Source organism: Nannobrachium achirus, assembly GCF_963921795.1.
Source record: "Nannobrachium achirus genome assembly, chromosome: 17".
Classification (NCBI taxonomy): Eukaryota; Metazoa; Chordata; class Actinopteri; order Myctophiformes; family Myctophidae; genus Nannobrachium; species Nannobrachium achirus.
The window spans coordinates 32,536,072-32,554,754 of record NC_137824.1 but is presented as its reverse complement, the minus strand read 5'-3'; the positions used below and the strand labels follow the sequence as shown (position 1 = coordinate 32,554,754).

The 18,683-nt window shown below is 42.5% G+C and overlaps 1 protein-coding gene across 1 annotated transcript in view; it reads left to right on the top strand.

The window, feature by feature from the left end:
- gpc3 (glypican 3) overlaps nt 1–18,683 on the top strand; it is a gene marked incomplete at both ends in the record, with an annotated part of 208,890 nt that overhangs the window by 122,505 nt on the left and 67,702 nt on the right. The window contains 3 exons of the mRNA XM_080746680.1: nt 1–66; nt 4,337–4,462; nt 15,589–15,703. The exon at nt 1–66 is cut by the window's left edge and continues 98 nt beyond it. Coding sequence (XP_080602806.1) covers nt 1–66; nt 4,337–4,462; nt 15,589–15,703 — 307 coding nt within the window. The remainder of the gene's footprint in view (nt 67–4,336; nt 4,463–15,588; nt 15,704–18,683) is intronic.

Below are 18,683 nucleotides of genomic sequence, written 5' to 3'. Positions count from 1 at the left end.
GCCCGGGGCCCGCGTCCCCCAGCCACCCCCCATGGATCTTGATGAGACGTTGGTCGGCCTCCGCAGGTGAGCAGGAAGCTTGAGCAACTATTGAGAATTAGCTGAAAAACATGAAATATTTGAAATAATATAAATAATATAGTTAAATAATTCACTATATTTGGGGGGAAATATATGCACGTGTGTTGTATAATAAGGTTAGATCATGAAATGCAAATAAAATATAGTATATAGTATACACATTCTCATATATAGCACTACTTACTAGTAAGGGACCGTACCTATGTTCCCCAGGTTCTATGTTCCCCAGGTTCTATGTTCCCCATTTACCCCCCCAAAAAAGGTTCTACAGTATGTTCCCCGCTTATCCAAAAAAGGTCCTATGTTCCCCAGGTTCTATGTTCCCCACTTACCCCCACAAAAAAGGTTCTATGTTCCCCGTTCAACTTACAATAGGTTCTATTCTATGTTCCCCCACTTATCCAAAAATGCAGGAAACATTCCTTTATAATTATTAATAACAACTCAAAACACCCAATAATGGGGAGAGATTACGAATACTAGTGGGACAGGGGGCACTAGGGACATCTGGACACCATACTTTTGTTATGTAGGGGGATCTGCACGAGTGGGCACCTGGACATCTGGGCAATAGGGACACGTGGGCATTTGGACGAGTGGGCACATAGACAAGTGGGCACTTAGGGGTGGAGACATCTGGGCACCTGGGCAAGATGTCCCAACATTTCCTGCATTTGAGTGGGGAACATATATTTTTTTGTGGGGAACATACAGTAGATCCTGTTTTTGGTTGAGAGGGGAATATAGAACCTTTTTGTGGGGAGGGTGGGTGGGGAACATAGAACCTGGGGAACATAGGACCTTTTTGGGGGGTAAGTGGGGAACATAGAACCTGGGGAACATAGAACCTGGGGAACATAGGGTGGACCCCACTAGGGGAACGCCTCAGGGCAACATACGACCTCGCCCTAAAGGGCAAGGTAAGGTCGCGCCCATTCTTGGCCATTAGGCTAGTGACAAGTTACCCATATATGGAGACTCCTGGTACCCATATATGGAGATCCATGTACTGTAAATGGAGATATGCTGTGAGAGCCCAAACATACTTACTCAGTTATTTGTTATGTGAAAGTCCTATGATGTCTATGACATCTGACATCATACCCTTTTATGCCCATACATGGAGATCCCTCCCTGTCTGTAGAACCAGCCGTTAGTGTGTTATGTGGCCGATGTGGTCTCCATATATGGGCATTCCCATATGAAGTCCTGTTACTGTAGATATGGGATTAATATTGATGACATCAGGGAACTCCATATATGGGCATGAAGGGATTCTGTTAGTGTGGCATCACAGTGAAGCCAGAGCGTGATGTCAGAGTGGCAAACCCATTCTGTTAAGAGTGGTTCCCCCGAGACTGTTCACATACTAAACTGCCACCTACGGTTGCAATGATCACCTTACACAACACGATTGAGATGACAGGAGTGCGCTAAAAACTGTCTTGATTTTATTCCGACAATGTAAATTTGTCGGCGATGATGAAATCCCATGGAAAGTCATTTGATGTAAGTAAGGCCAGCATAATGCAATAAAAAATGTGTTTTCTGTAATCTGAGTTATATCGGTTTTCAACCACTACACAGTGAAATCCTGTGTCAGTTTGCAAATGTATTTGTACACTCTTTTGAAGATTATTTTGTCACCCAAGCAACAATCAGAGCTTGAAAGGTTTCTCTTCTTGGGTCTGGTCACCGTGGATCATTTGCACCATTTATGGTCCTTGGTGTTGATCTGCATAATGCATATCAACATGAACAGACACGCGCATCCAATTTAGTGACACACCTGGTAGCTGGGACACGCACCATATCCTTTCATGATTTTTTTTTGTAAGCTCTTCTCAAGAACGCTTATGGTTCTCTGTCATAAAATAACATCCGTTCCATATGCAGTGTGAGTTTAACAGCTCGACTGTAAAATAAATTAACCTTATAGGTCAGGGGTGGGCAGCATTTTTTGGGCCATACTGACTTCCACAAAGCGAGAGAAGGAACAAGAATTGAAACGTGAACCCTGAATTATGTTAAAACTTCATGAATTTTGTAGACATGACAGATTGCTTTACTATAGGCTATTTGCCAGACCAGATAACCTGGGTCCTTGATTCAAGACCCAATAAATGTCCGTTTAAAATGTAACAGCATATGTGTCACTCTGGTGTACACTGAGGTTACGATGAAAAGATTACTTACATAAAACAATTAACTTCAGTGCAACATCAACTTTTAAATTGCCTACCAATTTATATCTGGGAAGTTGTCTGATATGCACCACTTCATAATCGTAGTCCACTGATGAAACACATTGCACTATGTTATAAATATGGGCATTCAAGGCAGACAATTTTAATATTTAGTACATGCCTGCATCAATGGAATGCAGTTATGTACACAAACTGCAAATATTAATTACCACTAATTGCAATTGAATTAAATTAATTTGCTTCAAAATGCCATAGGGGTAAAGCACCTGCCCACCACCATGGAGTCTAGGGGTTTGAATCCACGCTGGTGCATCTGGCTGGCTAAGCGTCTGTAAACATAATTGGCTGTGTTCGGGGGAGTGGGTGGCAACAGGGATCTTTGTCACTGCACGTCAGTGGTGGGAAAAGTACAATGTTTTTTACTTAAGTAAAAGTATCAATACTGAAATGTGGATATACTGTACTCTGTTACAAGTAGAAGTCCAGTATTTAAAGTAAAAGCACATAAGTGCAGAATGAGTATATGTATGAAAATAGACACACTCACAATCCGGCGATGCATTGTGAGCTTGTAGAACGACTATTTTCCAAATGGCCGAATATAGGGCTGAAGTGGTTAATGTATGTTTTGTAATGATAATCAAAATCTACAAGTAATAGTAACTTTAGTAAGTAGTAGTAGTAATAGTAACTAATAGTAAGTTTTCAAATCATTATAGTGGAGTAAAAGTAGAAAAATGGAGGAGTCCTGCACACTGTCTTCACTTACAACACTTTTATTGGTAGGATTACCTACCATACGTATACGTCCTCCCTGTGGGAGCTCCTCTCTGGCAGGTGGGCCAGTGGGTACGACAGCAGTGGCCAGCAAGTGGGAGGAATTCATTGACTTAATTGGGTAAAGTGGCACAAATAATTGGCTGCGCCACAAAAAAGGGGGGTAAAAAAACATCAACATTAAGATAATGCCTAGATTGTAGATTATAAATTCTAATGCTGCCTTTTATGATTTAGATTTTTTGGTGGGTGTTGTTTTGTTTTCCTTTGAAGACGCCACAGGTCGGACTGAGATGGACCACAGGCCGGTTCTGGCCTTCTGGCAGGCCTGAGGGAGGACCACCTTAATAATATCAATATCAGTGGCGTAGCATGAATTGCATGTACCTGCAATGCTCCTTAACCATTGTCTCCTGGCACCGGGCCTGCCTTCTGGCCAAACTGTATGTTGACCATGTGGGATCTGGTCCATGTTTAGATAACCACCAAAATCTTATAGTTGACTGGAGTCTCCCAGGGCTCTGTTCTAGGCCCCCGTTGTCCTGTTTTCGACACTGAACATCTTCGGTGATTTGTTGGCTATTTTCAGCTAATGTTTGTCAGGGTTTTCTCGCCTTTATTGATAGTCCACAGTGTAGTAGAGAGACAGGAAACAGGGAGAAGGAGTTGGGGAGTGACATGCAGCAATGGTCCGGGAATCGAACCGGGGACTCGCTATCAGGCATCGCAGCCTATGTCGCGGGTGCCTTAACCACTCAGCTATCTGCACCCCCGTGCTGTAATTGGTGCTGTGAATGAACAACGTTAGCGGTAGAACCACTGGAACACACAGATGTTCAGTTGCTTGCATCCTTTCTTGTGTTTCTCCTAGTCTAGAGGCTCTCATCCACTGGCTCAGGCTGTCCCCCCATTTCTGTATGAAGCTTCATTCCCCGACTCCTTTCATTGTCTCTCTCTGGGTTTCTGCACCCCCCTCCCCCCATCTCTCTTTGTAAAACAATTTGTCCGTCTACACTTTTCTCGGTTCGCCCAGATTACCATAATTAAAGTATATTCTCTCCCCTTCCCTCTCTCTCTCTGTCTGTCTGTCTCTCTCATTCTCTCTGTTTCTTTCTCTCTCATTCTCTCTCTGTCTCCTTCTCATACCAATCCTTCATGCTCTCTCGCTCTCTTTCTCTCTCTCTCTCTGTCTCTCTTTCTGTCTCTGTGTCTTTCTGTCTTTTTGTCTCTCTCTCTCTCTCTCTCTCTCTCTCTCTCTCTTTCTCCCTCAGGGAGTTTATATCCAGCCTGCGGGGTTACAGCTCCTTCTACAGTGGCCTTGGGGAGGCGCTATGTAGCCGTGAGCCCGAGCCGGCCAACCACTCCCTCTGCTGGAACGGACAGGAAATGACAGACAGGTAAATAAGGCATTGATTTATATCGGCACAGGATTCACTGCCATCCAAGGACCTGTAAACCTTCAACTGCACTGAAAGAGTCAAATAAAATAAAAAAACAGCCACTCACCTCAACAAGCCAGCCAAGCTGCCCTACAGCCAATGGTGGAAAATACTGTACGCAAGTACTGTACAATTCTGAGGTACCTTTATTTGAGTGTGTCGTTTTTTAAATACTTCATACTTCTACTTCACTGCATCTCAGGCAGGTGTTTTACTTTTTAATGAACTGCAATTATTAGAAACCATAAGTTACTAGTTATGTTGCAGATTTGAATTATTATTACAAAAACACATTAACCACCATTCACAGTCCTATACGAAAATAGTTGATCTATAAGCTCACAATATTGCTGCTATTAAAAAAACAAAAAACAGCTTTGACCATAAATAACTATTCACAACTATTACTTTGTACTTTAGAGTTTAGAATACAGGACTTTTGCCTGCAGTAACAGTACAGTAGAGTATTTCTACTGATTACTTCCTCCACCACACCGCCCTGCAGCCTCCAGCAGCTCGGCTGTGCTGCTGATGTGCATTGCGTCTGACATAACAATAAAACATATGGCTGCTGCTGTATATCTATAAATTGTATTTGCGCTGCAGATAGATAAGGTCTCCGGCGGAGGAGAGCCGAGGTGAGCTGAAGGGTACGCTTGCGTAAAGAAGCGATGAGCATGATGGCGGGAGGTCGCTCTCGCCCACTGAGTGTAAATCTTGACTTTGGCTCTATGGGACGTTATTAATGTCAGTCTCTCCGTCGCCCTCTTCCCCTTCACTTAACCCGTTTAGAACGGGTACACGTCATTGTGTATCATTATTTTATGCTTTAACTATTGAAAAATAGCAGATCTACAAGGGTCGGTGCCGCGCTGCGAGCTTGTAGATCTGCTATTTAAAAAAAAACGTGAAAATTAGAATTTTGACCCGATTCTATAAGTGTCTTTTGAATCCGTCTACGATTTTTTGAAAAACCTATGTTTCTATGTCAGCAATCTGGCTAGCCATCGTCAAAGAAAAGGTCCTTTTCACTTAACTGGAGCTCAGTTAGTCTGTTCTTGAGAGACTACTATGTCAGTGGTGCTCAAACCTTTTCATGTGAAGGACCCCCAAACTGATATTTATTTGGCCACGGACCCCCAACTCAAAATATTTAGTTCCAGCCAGGGACCACCCAGAAGCAAAATTTGAGTTACAAACGTTCGCTTTGAAAATACATGCATTCAAAGATTTGCACACATTTTCACGACTTTTTTCAAAAATAGCAGATCTACAAGCTCGCAGCGCGGCACTCGGTGCCGCGCTGTGAGCTTGTATATCTGCTATTTTCACTGGTTAAAGCATTCAATAATTCTAGACCTAAATGGGTTAATTGCCACTTCGATCGCTCCCCCCGCCACCCTCTCTGTGGTCTCGCCGCGCACCACAGGACCCAATTTGGTTTTCACAATATTTCACCTCACCCTCTGCTTCCTTTGGCTCCCACACCCCCGCGCAACCTCGCCCTCGTCCGACCCCAATTTAAATTTGGCTTGCTTAGCTCAATCCCGTTCACTTGTTTGGCCTTGTTAAACGTGCATCGGGCTTAAGCACTTAAGCACTCACGGATGAGATGTGGACACAGTCTACGAAGGATGTTGAATTCTTCCAAGGTTCAAAGTGGTCTTTATTGTTACATTGTTACATCTAGGGGTCATCGCCATGTTTGGTTTTGTCAAAATGTATATGTTTTTTTTGCCACGGACGTGCAACATGAGAAGACAATTACATTAGAAACTCAAAGAGATAGCCCTGCATGACCATAACAGGTCTGTAACACGGAGAGTGTACAAGTGTACGTTTGTACACACTCAGCGTTAAAACATTGAAAATAAAACATTTGAGAACCACTGGTACTATAGTGGACTCCTAATGTACCATAGTGTCATAGTAAATAAGAGGCATACATTCTGTATTCTGAAGAAAACCTGTAGACTGACATTCAGTATTTGGATCTTATGATGAAAATAATTCAATTATAATGGTGTGTAAAAAACGATATCTAGTATTTGTCACGGACAAAACCAAGTCTTGCCAGTTGCCACAGAGTCATGACCACTGGTGTCTAGGTACAAACAAGCAAGAGTATAAGATGTCTTTGTGCACGGCTCCCTGGACATTGTAAATGGTGCATTTATATAGCGCCTTTATCCAAAGCTCTTTACAATGTGCATTGCATTCACCCATTCACACATGCACCGACAGTGGACAAAACCATGAAAGGCTCACTGGGAGCAGTTAGTGGTTCAGTGTCTCCATCAAGGACATTTTCACACTAACCCAGGGGGTGCAGGCCTGGGGGAAGCGCTCTACCACCTGAGCCAATGTCACCACAAGAAGCATAAGTAATAGCAATTAAAATAGAGGGGGGGGGGAAGACAGTACTACGAAAAAGAAAACCAATGTATACAACATAAGTACATAACAACAACAACAAAAACGTTGTATTCATTCTCCTAGCACTTAAGGTGTAGGACTTGAATTAAACCCGATTCAAATAGCAGATCTAGGCTCACAACGTATTGCATCTGCGACACACGTTTTGAGTTTGTAGCTTTTTGCCATGTTACGCCGCCGTGTGATGGAGCATAAATTCGGCAACAGATATAGAACCTCTCCCTTGCAGCGTCTACATTTCTCCTGCAGTAATATGTACCGGTATATGTGTACTCCAGTCTTGGCCTCACGCCACTGTCTCCCTGTCTGTTTTGGTATTGATTTTAAGCTTTATTGTTTGTTTTTAAAGCTCCTCTGTACCTAGCTGAACTCCTACACTGTCGCACCCCAGCTAGGGTTTTGAGGTCGTCTGACCAGTTGCTGCTCGATGTGCCAAGAAGTAGACTAAAACCAGAGGTGACCGAGCCTTTGCCGTGTCTGTCCCTATAGGCTCTGGAACAGCTTGCCCCTGCATAGTCCATCTGTCCAGTCCCACTTCCTAAGACTCACTTTTTCTCCCTGGCCTTGAACCCTGGTTGAGCTTGACATTCTGCCATTTTTGTCTTCACCAGCCGAATGGCATGGGAGAGACTATGTTTTCGGCCCTGCCTGTCTGTCCGCCCGTCCATCCGTCCGTGTGTCCACCTGGCTTCCAAAGTTTCCATGATTGGTCCATTTTGAACAAAAAGACTTGATTCATGAACGCAGCTTGTCAGTACAGAGAAATTCTGCACGCACATTCCCACTAAAGGGCCATCTATAGTTACGTATGGTTGATTTTGTGTACGTTTTGGGTGATAGATTACGAACAGTAATTCCGTCGACATACATAGTTCCTCCTCTACGTTATGTCCGTGCCGACCGCTCTCCATTGGGCCGTTCGCCACATTTAGTGCCTCGCAGCACAGAACAGAATAGCTAACAAAAGTGAAGCAGCCAAAATCTGTAGAACCACAGAATGTCTTGACCCGACGACGTGATGTTATAAGTGGTAACAGTCTGGACTGCAGGTTCTGCTGTCTGTCGGCAAAGTTGTTTTGCGGATTCGCGGTAAATGTAAAACTCCGCGAGGGTACAGATTTAACCACATATGGATCAGGACCCGGAGTGATTATAACAAAACTCACCCGCATATAATTCCCAAGTATATGATGAGCCGCTGAGCTAATTACTCAGCTCTTCTTGTGTGCCTCGTCTTGTTGGCAGCTGTTGGAGGAGGATAGGCGGTGTGCATACCTTCCAGTAGAGCTATATACCCGCAATGTACATAGACTGATTACATGTGAACATAAAGTAGTAATGATAACTTTGATGAGAATTTCTTCCACAAACCCCTGTTTATTTGTAGCCTCGTACCCGCCCTCTTCCGGAAACCATTTCATTTGTTTCTCGCAAGTCTTCTGGAAATCCTACTGGATTACGGAAGTTGGTCGTTTACTAGGCAAGTTTATTTGTGTATAGCATTTGTTTGTTTGTTAATTTATTCTTCCCTATTTGATTTGATTATTGACCTGTACAGCACTTTGGTTGGCCACGGTCATTTTAAAAGCTGAACTTTCATCTCCTACCCAGGGACATGCAAGTGCTGAACTTTTTACACTGATCTAATAGAGCACACCTACTTGCTCAGAATGATATTGACCTCTCATCAGCTAATGGTGGTCTTACAAGACCACATGACCACAATGACTCAATAGAAGAGCAGGGAGACCAAATACAACCACCGCAGAATGTGTTATATTGTATTAACAAACTCTACCACAGTAGTTCTTAAAGTGGACTCTGTGGGTTCCTTTAGGTGGGGGTCTAAATTGACCCATACAAGTCGGGTTCATTTGGTTCCATTTGTACACTGTCACAGTGGTTGGTTAAAATAACAGTTCATTCACGAAAAAAAAAAAAGTTACATAGTGTAGCTTTAAATGTGCTTCATTTAATAATGTGATAACGTTTGAGTTCAGTCGAGTTGAGAACCTCTCCCTTGCAGCGTCTAAAATCTCTCCCGCGGTCGTACATTGTCTGTCGCCTCCTCTCGTCTGTCGAGTGCAGCTGCTCGGCTACAGTTTCTCACAGGGGAGTGACAGAGGACAGCGAGAGAAAACTACCCCAGCCTCCTCCAGGGCGTCTAAAACAGGTTGGCACAGCACAGGAGGACAGAGCCGTCCTGAGGGGGTGATTATTACCATCCAGACCAAGCGGTGTGATAGCGAGGTGGGGGGGTGGATGGGGAGATTACGGTGTAATTGTCCGTGTCAGCTGCCGGGGCGCACGGCCTCGTAGCCGGCGCATTCCTCCGGCTACGCTTTCGCTCTGTGATTTGTTCAGGATCATCTTCCATTATCCTCCCAGATAGGAGCTTTTTCCGAGACCATGAACGTGATACTCGTTCGGCTATTGTCTCGTCCAGATGCATTTGGGCGGGGGACGGGTGCGGGGACATGGAAGAGACAGCGCCTGACACTTGAGAAGCGTTTGCTCAGAGTCAGCCGCCAAATGCGTCTCTTGTCTGCCGTCCCACCTGGAGGCACGGTGAGAAGGCCTCGGAGATGTCAGAGAGGAGCAACGCTGACAACAAATGTCACACCATGTCTTCTCAAAACATTTATACGTCCCACTCTCCTATCTTGATATCATTTGTTGGCTATATATATATTGTTTTCTTTTTCTCAGTGACATGCAGGCTGAACACATGCACATTTCATAGCAACCATCCAATCCCTAACAGGGTTCATTAGGCTACGCCGGGCCAGAACGTATGAACTTAAGATGGCTGTCATGGACAGGACTTCACTACACTACCAATCATCATTACCAATGACCCTTAATTCAGTGATTTACAACCCTTTATCATTTCACAGGCCTCAGTTTGATATATGCAAAAGGCCAAAGATGACAATTTGATGACAATTTTCATCTATGGGACCCCAATCTACACTGTAAAATCCTGTTATTTGGGTCTGGGTCTGCATCTTAAGGGGTCAGATGGGTGGGCCAGTGCATTTTGAGAGCATGTTTATTTTAATGATCAATCAATCCGGATTGGATCAATGGAGCTGACGTAGGATATTAAGTTCCCTTTTATCGGTATCGCCATGAAAACAGATTTTTCAAGGTTTTAAAGAAAAAGACACCATGACATTAGTTTACATTATTATTTCATTAATGTTATATTATCATTACAATCTTATTGTTTTTGCCAATTATTTAGGGTCCCACACGATATCCTCACGGACCACAAGTGGTCGGGGAAAAGATCGGATCAAACTGATAACACCTAATAGTAATGATGTCGACTCGGACAGTTAAGCATCATGAGAGTTGTGACCTGTGTTGACGTGATCTCTCTCTCTCTCTCTCTCTCTCTCTCTCTCTCTCTCTCTCTCTCTCTCTCTCTCTCTCTCTCTCTCTGGCGCACGGTCCAATAAAGCAGAACCGCCTTGCCTTAAAAATGACCTTTAAAATTCAAGCCTGACACCCTGGCTGTGAAACACGAGCCCACTGCCTCTCTCTTATCTTCAGGACCTTTCAGCTTCCAGTCCGCCATCCAGCCAGCCAGCCCATATTTCCTCCTCTTCCGTCTGCTTAATGGATCACACATCCCTCCATTATTAATGTGACCATTAACGGGGGTTGGGTATGAGATCACGGCTAATAAGAAGGATAAATAACTGTGGAAATGTGGTGGCTTTAATGAAAAGCCCTTCCGTAGAGGAGCGAGGGAGATGTTGATGGATGAAGCGGTGATGCTGAAGGTGATCATGGGTGTACAGGTGGCAGTCAGAGCCCCAAAACAGAAACGTGACCTCATACTGTAGTTTGTGTCTGTTGTCAAAGGGTAAGGGCTAGAAGAGACCCTTTTTTCCCCTGGCCTTTTCTCTCTCGCTAACCTTTTACCCAGCAAATCCCAACTTACCACATTGACCAACACTGGTTACGAGATGACATTTAGACTGAAGCCTGATTTATGCTGTACGTACAACCACATCGATCACTGAAAAAGATGTTGCTACCGCAGTACTAATTATGTTAGATATTTCAATCAATGGGTAATTTATAAACAGGCAATGGCCTTTACGGGGTTACGGTGCAAGTCGGGAATGCATGCCCCACCTGTTTATGTCGTTAGAAAATTGACGAACATCGTGTTGATGTTATACATGGGCATAACCATAAATGGGAGATAGACAGACCTGCATACAGAAAGACCGATACAGACATTACAGACATTTTCCTATAAAATAATGTTCTGTGGTGCAATGCTACCACTTATATTGGTCCAGCGGGACATATCTGACAGATAAAACAACAGCACATTCTGATAGATATTAAAATGTTATGCTGATTATTAGCTGATAATATTGCGAGGGCGATAATAACGGACATCCCTATCGTCCACAGACAGGCAGATACATGGATTTTTGGTACTGAACAACTCATCTGATCAAATTCCCACCTGTTATTGCCCGGGACAATCAATCACAAACACGTGTTGTGACTGAGTGTGTCACAGAAAATGATATATATTTTTTGGGAAAATGTCTGTATTTTAGCATTCTCTTCAGAAGTTGCCAAAATTATGAAATGAATTAAAAAGTTTAATTTGTTGCTAGGTGCTGTTTAAAAAAAATGGAAAAAATGGTATGTAGTTGGCAACACTGCCTCGGTCCTTGTCGCACATGTGACGTGACATTGTGTAGTGGTTTGTAATTTCACGGATATTAAAAAAGCATCATATCATGCATTAGGCCACAAACCCCCATACAATTTCTTCATCTCTGGCACCCCAATCTCCACTGTAAAATCATCAGTGTTCATTTAACTCTGAAAGTGTACAATTTACATTTGAACACCCTCAGAGTTACAAGTGACCCACTTAACGGGTCAAGACCCCTGGCGGTCCCCGGACTGGCCATTGAGAACCAGTAACGTACAGTAGGGTAGACCCCCCCCTCCCCCTCTTCCCCCACTCAAGCTCTGCTTCTTTCTTCAGCTGTGTAAACACACCTGTGCGCTTCATGGCGTGCAGGAGCAGACCCAAAGCAGCAGGCCTGCAACACATCACCAGGAACTGCTCCTGAAGGAATATCCCCCACAACCACAGACACTTTTACAATTCAGACTCGCTGCCTATCAAAACAGCTTTCAAACGGGTCCGTTTCATTGTGCCAAAAGAAAAGGACAAAGTGGATTATTTTCTTCATAAAGAAACATACTATAAATTGACCCTGTAATAGAACCTTTTTTGGAACCGTAAAGCAAACTATTATGTCCTTTTCAGGTCTATATAGAAGTTGTTTTGGGGGTAAAGGTGTCCAGGAGAGGACATGATGATAAACGGAGGGGCGTGTATCAGCATGTCTTTGCTGCAAGAAATGCTATCACCAAGGGAGTGTCTAACTTAACATAACAACATAATACATGCATGAAACACGTTACAGACAGAGTAATAAATTAATAAAAGTCTAAAAGACAGAATTGGCAGATTACAATGTATTACAATTTGAAAGAATATGCTGAAGTCTAGTTGCACTGATAGCAAAGAGACTTGAGTTGATTGATTGATTGATTGATTGATTGATTGATTGATTGATTGATTTCATTTGACAGATTAAATTAGTCAAGTTAATTAAGGTCACATGTGTTGTCACAACTCACAAGTTGCTAAATATGTTATAGTAGGCCTACTGTTTGTTATTGAGATTGCATTCTCTTTCAGTAGGTTTATAATAGTGACAAATCACAGCAAGTTGTCTCAAGAAAATGTACGTAGAGCAGGGACCCAATGTGAGTACCAACGTTGCCCCCCTCACCCTGAGCAAGCAGTTTTTTGCAGGAACAGTCGGGAACAAACCTCAGGCACAACCAGAATCGTCAACCTAGCAATTGTGTTGCTAGATTTAGCAACTTAGTAGACTACATAAGCAATTTATTCAAAAATCATAACTTTCTGCTCTAAATGACACAAAGGCTACGACACATTCTTTCATAAAACATGAAGTGTGGCCTTAGATCTCCAAAGAAAAGATATAAAATGTTTTCATTTACTGCTTTCTATTGTTTTAGGGATTTTAGCTATTTGGATTTCAGTGGGTGGGGGCATGCGTACAAGTAGCTAAATATGTATTTTTAGACACAAAGCCGGTGATTTCTTTATTACTATTTACAGTAAAACTACTAGCAGCACCCATAAGTCACTTCTACCCATGAAAGATTGCGGTGCATCTTGGGAATGGCTTAATGGGCCCGATTCATCAATCTGGTCGTAAATATATAGTGAAATAAAGTGACTCTGGCTTATATTTCTGGTCTTCAAAATCCCTTCAAAATCCCTGACAAAAAGAAAAAAAAAACATTGCTGAATCTGACCCCTAACTTGGGAATTGTCCTAAATGCCGATAAGATCGAAATATGGGTGTATAAAACAATAGAAAGCAATAAATTGAAACTCATCTTTTCTTTTCTCTAATTAGTTGTCCTTTAAAAGATTTTTTGCAAGGGTCCCTCATACATTGAGATTTTTCTTTGAGTTTCTGAAAATAGTATAAGCTCACAAGGACCATTGCCTTGGTCCTCATTTTGAGAACCACTGATCTAGCAAGTTCTAGAATGCAACTTCCACTGATAATTAGTTGGCAACGGTGGTGGGGCAGAAGCAGGCTCTGGGGTGGGCGGCCTCTGAATCTGCCTTGAACCGTGTCAGGGGGAAAGAGATAGAGACACAAGGAGAGATACCAGTAACAGCAACAACAATAGTAACAATTAATGACAGCAATAACAATTACAGCAGGTCTAATAATAGTATAATAAAATAAATAAATGCTAGTTTTAATGTCCGCTTGCTTACCTTGTCGTTACTCTGTCGCACGTGCCTGTTTTATTAGTGCTTATTTACTCAGCCACTGACCCTGTTGTTGGCTGACTGTGGGTCCATGCTGATACTACTGTGGGACCTTGCAATGTGCAGTGGTGGGAAAAGTACTCACATTTTCTACTTACGTAAAAGTATCAATGCTGCAATGTAGAAACCCTCTGTATACAAGTAAAAGTCTGGTAATCAGAATTTACTTGAGTAAAGGTGAGAAAGTATTGGCATTCAAATGTACTTAAAGTACCATAAGTAGAAATGACTCATTATGCAGAATGTCCCATTTTCCCCCCAAATGTATAACATGTATAGCGAATAGCAGATGTACAAGCTCACAATCCATTGCATCGCGACATACAGTACTGCATTGTTTTTTCCTCCCTCCTTGTAGATCGGCTATTTTCAAATGGCCGAAATGTACTGTATATAGGGCTGAAGTGGTTAATGCATGTTTTATAATAATAATAATCAAAATCTACAAAGTAACTATAGTAACTAAAGTGATACAGTAATTGTAGTGGAGTAAAAGTACATGTTCCTCCGAGATGTAGTGGAGTAAAAGTAAAAGTATTGTACAATATAAATACTGAAGAAAGTAAAAATACCTCGAAATTGTACTTACCTTGAGTAAATGTAATTAGTTACTTTACACCCCTTGCAATGTGTAGGTTGCTGTGGATACGAGCATGTGCTAAATGCCTGGTGCATTCTTTACCACATCACTAATCCTTTAGCGTCCCTATTCTGGGACTAACATTCTGCAAAGGAAAAAGCAGATCTGCAAGCTGGTGGGGGACTACAGTCAACTACGTATATAGTGTTTATGTGGTTGAATGTATGTATACATTTCATCTGTACATGATGAAACATACAATATGCGTTCAGCTTCGCCTAACTTACTATACTATTGTGCACATTCAAATTACAGTATATACATTTACTGTATCAAAATATATTTAAAATTAGGCCTACTGTAACCTCTCCAGTAAGGTTATGGTTATGTTTATTAAGCTAAATAAATGAATAATGATTGTTGCCTGTTTGACCAGAAATGCATCAGTTATTCATGTAATCAACACTAGGTGGCAATAAAACATAATTTAGTTTTTTTCCTACATTAAACAAAAAACCTTCCTAATATGGAACTGAAATGTATTTTGGCTCTTTAAGAAAGAACCAATGAGGTCTAGGCCTAGGGTAACAGATAAGGGACAACATACATGCTAGTCCACATATCTAGACAACATCAGTTGTTTTAAAAGATAATCATATGAACTCACTTGTGGAGCAAGCTGCTGCTTGTACATACTGTACTGACTGTTTTGGGTATAATATATATAAATGTACAGTACATGTAAATGTCTAGCATTCAAAAGTAGCAATACTGGAAATACTCTGGAACCCACCCTATACTACTAAATGTGAAATGTAATGTATATTGATGATAATAAGTAAGTATTGTTGTATTTGTTTGTTTGGAGCATGGGTGAGTTTACCAGGATGGACTTCCTGACATCACATAGCCTTATGCATTCAATGTTTCCAATATATTTCATAGGGTTAGAGGGTTAGAGGGTTATAGGAGAAATTCTAAAAAATAACGTAGGTACTGTTTCTCACAATTTGAATGTAATTTACTGCAGTTAAAATCACGTGTTGATCTTCCTTTAAAGCCTGCGGATCACCTTGTTATCTAGTTCACCATGAAACTAAAGGTTTGTTGTGTTTTTGTCTTGTCTGTCAGGTTCCCAGGACCAGGACTGAAGCGGGTTCACCCTCACGGCTCAGAGACCAGAAACAACAAAGCCCTCGAACCCGTCATCGGTCAGATTATTGACAAACTCAAACACATCAACCAGGTGTGTACAGACATGAATGCATTTACTTACACACAACACAATCACGCTGTCTTCCTTACGCGCACGCACCTACCGGTATGTTGTTTTTGAGCGGTGGTCACACCGTCTCCATAGCGTGGCCGTGTGTGTATCCGTGTGTGTGTGTCTGTCTGTCTGTCTGTCTGTATGTAGCCTCTGGTGTATGTAGCCTGAGTACCGTGTTTGAACAGAGAGGTGCTGTTGAGTCTAGTCTGCCCTGAGCATCAACTGCAATAGCAGTGTTGGCCTGAGTGAGCAAGTATGGCTCACACTCTCACACACACGGGTGCAACACACACACACACACACACACACACACACACACACACACACACACACACACACACACACACACACACACACACACACACACACACCTGGGTGAGCAACACACACGCGCACGCACTCACGTGCACACGCACACGCACACACACACACACACACACACACACACACACACACACACACACACACACACACACACACACACACCACCGCTCACTTCAAACTTGGGTTTGATTTTTATTGAACATAGCACCATAGTTCAGGCTACTTTACCCATACCCACTACCAGCCTCCAGCATCTAATACAGCCCAACCTTTACATAACATTTTAACCAAATTAAGTGTCTCTATTCTTGGGCGAAGAGCAAAATATGTTCTGTGATGATATTTGTTGTAGCAGACGTAGGATAGAGCCCTGGTGGACCCCGGTCAACTAAGCATGGCAAAATCTCGATATTCCAAGGTAGTCCGGTTAGGTTTAGAGTTAGGGTTAGGGTTAGCATTCACCAGGTTAGCATTCACCAGCGTCGGCAGGTTATCATTCACCAGCGTCGGTGTACAACAAGTATTGCATAACTGGATGGGTAATGCATTCCCAACTTGAATCGTTCCCGACTTTGCATCTTTCCAAAGTAGGGTTTAATGTTTGAGGCCACAATCAATAGCTCTCATGATGAAAAGCATATCATATCATGTCATTTTCCCTTGAGAGAGCTAATCCTTCTTTATGTTCTGTATGTGTGTGCCTGTGTTTTGTGCAATTTGCATGCTGGCCTTCAACCGCTTATCCCAATTGCAGAGGTACACGTAGCACTTCCAGCAGGGGAACTCTCTCTCTCTCTCTCTCTCTCTCTCTCTCTCTCTCTCTCTCTCTCTCTCTCTCTCTCTCTCTCTCTCTCTCTCTCTCTCTCATACACAACCTTCAAATGAATTATGTTACAGTATGTTCCAATTGACATCCAAACCATTACGAGGTCAATTTTTCAAATGCAATTTCTTCATTTTCCGTGGCCATTTTTAGCACTAACCCCAAAGAGCTTGTACATCTGCTATTTTTCAGTGCGTGACACTGGGGTGCAACTGAGGACAAATCAGGCATAACTCTCAACCCCAACTCTTAAACCTAAACTCTAAATGACTAATCCTAACCCCAACCCCAACTCCACAAATCTATTTTAAGCCATGAAATTGTCCTGACAGTGTCTATTTCTCTCTCTTTGACGCACCCACGCACACATGAATGCACACGCACGCACACACACGCACGCACGCACGCACGCACGCACGCACGCACGCACGCACGCACACACACACACACACACACACACACACACACACACACACACACACACACACACACACAGCACACACAAGCAGAATCACTTATGTAGAGCAGTTGCTATCATGAACACGTCGTCCTCTTGGAAAGCAGAAGACACATGTACTGTACAGTAATATGTACAGTATGATTGCATGACCACATCATACCTCTCTGTCTCTCTCAAAGGTGATTCACGCCAAAAGTCTAGACGTTCCGGTATCTTGACAAATTTGACATGCGGTGCTCTAATAAGGCAGAAATAAGACAAGCCAAAAATGCTTTGGAAAATACTTACAGGACTCTCTTTCTCATAGGAAACAGTTCCTTGCTGATATATTTTACATGAATTTGGCTCTTTTCCTAGAGATATTTTATATGGTGTACTGTACACTCCATATATGGCTCCAACGCCTCCAACCGTCTCATACGCTCCTGGCATATACATATTATATATATGACATTTATACATGTGTACGTATAATGGATTCCTTATACTAACTCTCTATTCATACTGTACAATTGTAGGGACAAACATTGTAGCCACATGATTCCAAGCAGCAGCCAGCCAGCACTGCTCCAGCGGAGATGTTTACCATGAGATCATGTTGCTGATGGTCTTTTGATGAGATCTTTGTAGAAAAAGGCAGATTGGTCAGATGACTGGACTCATTGTGCTAAACCCCCCCACAATCCCATAAACAGACATGTTTTTTCCCTCCTCTGTCTCTCTCCTGTTTCTGTCTGTCTGTCTCTCTCTCTCTCTCGCTGTCTGTCTCTCTTTAGCTCGCCACTCGGTCTCTCTCTGTTATTCCGTCTCTCTCTCTCTCTCCCCCCCCCCACCATAACTCTGTCTCTGGTATGTAATGAATGCATAAGGATGTTAGTACACGCTTATGTGTCTCCATACTAAAGCATTCGTTCTTTTTTTTATCTGATAAGCCACAGCCCAGTCAAGCACATTCATTTTTAATCTGAAACCTCTGCTTGGATCTTGGCCTGCATAATTGAGATCAGCATCTGATAAAAAGACGCAAAGCAGTAAATCATGCTTTTCACGCGCAGTGAAACAATGTCTTTATTATCGAACGTGTATTGAAATCGGAACAATGGCAGATTTCTGTTCCAAAAACTGTACAAAAAACAAAAGCCATTTATGTAACATCGTTCTAGATCACTAAAACAGAAGAAGATTGAGAAGATTATGTGAAAGTTCTTATTTTATCAGTTAAGGGCAGGTTATTATCATAATTGGTTTAATGGGATCCTCATGGGGACCGAGGGAGACGGACAGGACTGGTAATGCCTGATTTACACATTGTAGTACGACCGCGTCGCACAGAGAAAACAGACGATCTA